General features: G+C 33.8%; 1 protein-coding gene across 1 annotated transcript; it reads right to left on the bottom strand.

The window, feature by feature from the left end:
* Positions 1-2,169: 2,169 nt before the first annotated feature.
* On the bottom strand, positions 2,170-3,172 carry LOC135148347 (uncharacterized). Its single transcript, XM_064083174.1, has 2 exons — positions 2,703-3,172; positions 2,170-2,617 (listed from the first exon to the last, which is right to left on the bottom strand). The coding sequence occupies exons 1-2, from the start codon at positions 3,170-3,172 to the stop codon at positions 2,170-2,172; spliced, it is 918 nt and encodes a 305-aa protein (XP_063939244.1).
* Between the last annotated feature and the right edge of the window lie 1,937 nt (positions 3,173-5,109).

The following is a 5,109-nucleotide window of genomic DNA, read 5'->3' on the forward strand; positions in this document are numbered from 1 at the left end:
CCGGCAGCGGCGCCAAAAACTTGATGTGCTCGAAAAGAGATTTAAAAATAATCGCAAGCGCACGATCTCCGTTTTAATATTTATGATTCGTTCCACAGGGATTAAAATTTTATTCTCGCAACCTTAAATTAATAAATTATGCGGATTAGAACAATTAATTGTGAGAGGGGTTTTTGACATAAAGTCTAAAATGCTCACTTAGAAAGTAATTTAATTAGAGTAATTAATTATCACTTAAAAAGATTTACTAATTAACATGTCTAAGTTAAATGGATCAGAATTTAAGTACTAAATTAACTAGCGGCCAAAACTTCAGTTGTAAACACTACTAAGTTAACAAAAAAAAACTAATCTGGCAGGGTATATAAAAACTACGACAAAGCAAGCACATGACTATCGTAATTGTATATTAAAACAAATGATGAAAACACTTTGAAACTTCAGCCAACATCTACGGAATACAAAAATAAAAGAAATAAACTAGCACCAGGCAATGAACTCGGTGGTGACTCAGCAGGTTAAACTAACAGAAACGAACCCACGAAACAAACTTAAGTTAAAGCAAAGCAAACACATAAATTCACCAGAATACTACACAACTCAAAGGTGACTCGATTAAATACAAGCCAAACTCGTTAAACAAACTCAGTGCAGACAACTCAAAACTCAGCAAGAACACAATCAAAAGCAAAGAAAATGGGTTCGAAAACAGGACAAACTCGAGCAGCATACATACTTAAGTCAGAACTCGGTGCAAAACAGAAAATCGATTCACAAGAAACTGGATTGAAAACTCTGTCTAAACTCAGCGAGTAAAAACAAGAAGAAAATATCACAGCAGCGGAAAAGAAATGCCTCGGAACGGACTCGGTTTTGGACAGACTCAGAAAACATGTACTCGGCTACAAACCCAGCTTGGCGAATCAGAAACAAACAACTCGATGCTGTGACTCGAATGACTCATGAGCAGACTTGACGAAAACAGAGCAATGCAGACAAACAAAAGATGCAGCTCGAAAAAAAACCATACTAAACTCAACATCAGAAAATCAGAACTCGGCGAACACAGGCTCGCAGGTGGACTCGGTAGACTATTCAGTAACAACGGGACAGAAACAACGACTCAAACAACACCAACGATACTAAGTAAACAAATCGCAACTCGGAAAAACAGAGGAGCAGCTACAGTACTCAGTGAGTCGACTCAGTGAGGTGACTCGCGGCAAATCGAAAGCTCAATGAAGACAAAATAAAGCAGGGTTTTGTTTTAAACGAAAAGAAGATTAATAGTTTAGTATAACGCGAAACAGGGGAGTTATACTGCTGTGCTTGTAGTAAAGAAACAAGGAAATGGGTTTTAAAACAGAGCGAAAGTGTTTGCTTATATTAAAGAAAACTAATCTAAAAGCACGAACAATTCAGGACTTTTCGGAATAGACCCTCACACAAATTGATTTTGTGTAAGGTTCAAACACCTCTCAAAAAGTAAATTTAAAGCTAGAAATTAACTACATTAGAGGCTCCTTCCAATCTACAAACAAATTTGAACCTTTTGTAGTTAGAGGAAGATTTCATAGCCAAAGTAAACATAAAGAACAAGAATGTAAGAACAAAAGATAAAACTTTGCATTAAAATATTAAAGTGTTTACAAAATGAGAAGAGAGCATACAAATTAAAACTAGATCTAGACTATAAAAGAGAGGCTACTAAAAATATGAAATCCTAGGTTGCTAGGTTACTCCTTACAAGTAAAGATAAGGGAGTATTTATAACTAAAGAATTAGGGTTTGGGGGTAGGGTGGCTCAATCTTGACCATCCATGTGCCTTGTGTGTTGGGAAGATTGTGGCCCTCCATGTGTCCCTTAGTTGCCAACTCTTTTTTTCTTCTTTTCTTTTCCCTTTTCTTCTTTTTCTTGCATTTTCTCTTCTTTCTTTATTTACCTACAATTTCCTGAAATAAAATAAATAAGTGATTAATACTACGAAAATAAACAAAAAATAGGCACTTAAATATGCAAAAATATGGACTAATCAGGCAACCTTTACTTTTTCGATCATGTGAAGGCTCTTCCAATACATTTGTTTCTGGATGTAGCGTCTTCTCTAGTTGAGATGTGTACATTTTCTTCACCTCCGATGATTGTTTCATCATTATATCAAAATAAGATCACAAAATGTTATCGTCATCTTCAAATTGAGTGTGGTGATAATCAAAAGAATAAGTACTACCCTCCATATGAAGAGTTCTCCAAAACACATGAACGCTATTTAACTCGATTCCCCTCCCTTCTTCATCTAATAACCTCATCTCTTGTGCGCATGGGAGGCCATGTGAAGTTCGCAAATAACAACCACAAGTGTCGGCGTTACTGTCTACTCCATGACGATTATATTCATTCAGAATCTTTTTAATGGCCAAATGAGAAAATTTACCGGTGAACTGAGTCAGAAGATGTAACACATTTATATGAAGATCTTTATTTGCAGATCTGACAAAGCTAGCTTTAATTTCATTCTCCTGAAGTTCTAAAAATGCATGCCTCGTCCAAATTGTGTCCAAACTCCCCGTCGATGTCTTCAAAAATCTCTTTAACGCATTATGGGCACTCTCAACCCTATAGTTAAAGAAAACAAGTGAAAACAACGCAATAAAATATTATGATTACTAAAATCAAAATAATAGTAAAGAAAAATTAATACCTGTTTGTGGTACGATTTGCAAAGTGCAACACCTTATTTGTATAAGCGTGCACAAATTTTTCTACATGAATCAACCATGTATTTTCGATGTACATTAGTAGATTTGGACGTTTGACATAAGTCGTTTTAAAATGTTGTAGTCTTTCTTCAAATTCTGCTTCTGTTTCAGCATAAACCATTTTGTTCCAATTACCAACAACTCCAAGCGTAAACAAAAATTCTGGAAGATGATTTAGATCGAAGAGAAGTCTTGCATTTCGAAGGGCCCACTCAAAACTGTTTTTCTTCTCATCTTGTAAGAATGCCAATCCAACAACAAAATTTCTCCCGGTTGGAACACATCCAACTATTTGTAGCAATGGCATTTTATACTTATTTGTCTTGTATGTGCAATCCATAATTAGCACGTAATAAAACTGACGCAGAAGTTGAGCTGCCTTTTTATTTGGAAAAAGCAAATCAGTAACCATGTCAGTAGTGGATGAAGTTCTATATGAGTAGAAATAAGATTCTTTAGTCAGACAACTCAAAAGTTGTTAAACAACCGATCGACCTACCATATCTTCTTTTCTTATTGCTTGCCTGTAATTGTACATCTGTTTCATTGTCGTCAGATTCTCCTTATTTTCATTCCTAATAGAAATCAAAATCTGAGAGGAGGCACATGAGCTCGAGTCATCTCCATTACTTTGATCTTCTCATATTCAGACAATCTGCTCATTATTAAACGACCCACATTATATGAAAGGAATTTGTGATTGTGATTCCCATCAATCACAAACAATTTCCATGTTTCACCTAAATTTTACTTACGCTTGAGACGAAATGGACAATTACACCTTTTAGTTCTAGTCATACGCTTGTTAACTTCAGGTTTATCCTGCTTATCTTTGTGTTTACGATAAAGTAAGGATTGTTCACAACCGAGATACACAACGGCATCGCCCAATCCTTTGCCTTGGCCTCCTCCAGAAGAAATAACAACTATGCCAATATTATTATTCTTGACATCTTTAAGATATGTTTCCAAGTCATGTCGACTATAAAATGACTTATCTGTCTCGAATTAGTGAGCAACATTCACTAATGGGCTCGAATCAATATCAAAATATACATCCCGCAATTTTCAATAATAACATAAATATAAATTGAAATCGAGATTATTAAATTTTTAATACTTAATAAAACCTAAACTAAAATCACATTCAAGTGTATGTGTGTTTGAGACTAATATTGCATATATTTGTTCGAGAGAGACTACTGTAAAAGTTTTATTAGAAAGATCAGGCTTAATAGATGCTTATGTTATATACTATAAGTTGATATTCTAAACATATTATTTTCTTTAATGATATACATACACAAGAGCTACTGTAGGTGCACACATACATTCAATATGAAGAAACAGAACTACTTAATTTAAAAATCTATACTATACTATTAAAGCTGAAACTTTAAAATTTTGGTCGGTCGGTCGGTTAGTCGGTACACGGGCTTTTACATGGATTTTACGATTAGTGGGCTTCAAAACAGAACATAAATTAAAACCGAGTCAAAACATAAATTAAATAAGACCTAATTTACTATAGCTAAAGCTAAAGTCAAAACCTTTAGAAAATATATACTCCTGCCTTCAGTTTTCTTCAGGTCACCTTACCGAAATTCATACCCCTCACGAGGCAGAGGGAGAAAACACATTGGAGGCAGTTTGGGACAACTTCTCTCATAATCTCCGGTAATCTATTCTCCTTTTCTAACACACTTATATGTATATCAGTATCTATATATGCATGCATATGTTTCTTTGTTTGTGAGTATTATATCTTCATGTGGTTTCTTATGTTGTAAACTCAGGTTATTAATTGATTATATAATTGAGGTTTTGCAATTTGATTGTGTTAAAGTATGTGTTAAGATTAATGCTTTAAATTTTTATCTCACTTTTCATATGTTTTGAAAGATAACTTTTGATGACACCATGTGTTTGTCTAATTGTCCCAAATAAAACAGAGGTTGCTATTACAATCTTAAATATAACTTTTGTGATTATAATTGATTCTTGTAAGAGTTGGTAATGCTCCAGAGAGTAAAAGGTATTGTCTATCTTAAACAATATTAGTGTTGTTATTTGAATATTTTAATCCCAAGATTTATTTAGATTCCTAAACATGAGATTTAATTTAAATTATACTATCCAAATAATAATCGTTATTTTTTATCACTATCATTCTTGGTATTTTCCTGAATCCTTGGCCCTGGTATTAGTTAATTCAATACTCATATTTTATGAATAATGTTGTCTTCAAGATTATAATTTGATTGCGTTTACTAAGATTAAAACAGTGATGAATGTAGAGGAATACATGCGATCTCCAGTGTTATATCCACTTCTACACCCAGACCTAGG

This window comes from Daucus carota, chromosome 1 (genome assembly GCF_001625215.2).
Source record: "Daucus carota subsp. sativus chromosome 1, DH1 v3.0, whole genome shotgun sequence".
In the NCBI taxonomy this organism is placed as follows: Eukaryota; Viridiplantae; Streptophyta; class Magnoliopsida; order Apiales; family Apiaceae; genus Daucus; species Daucus carota.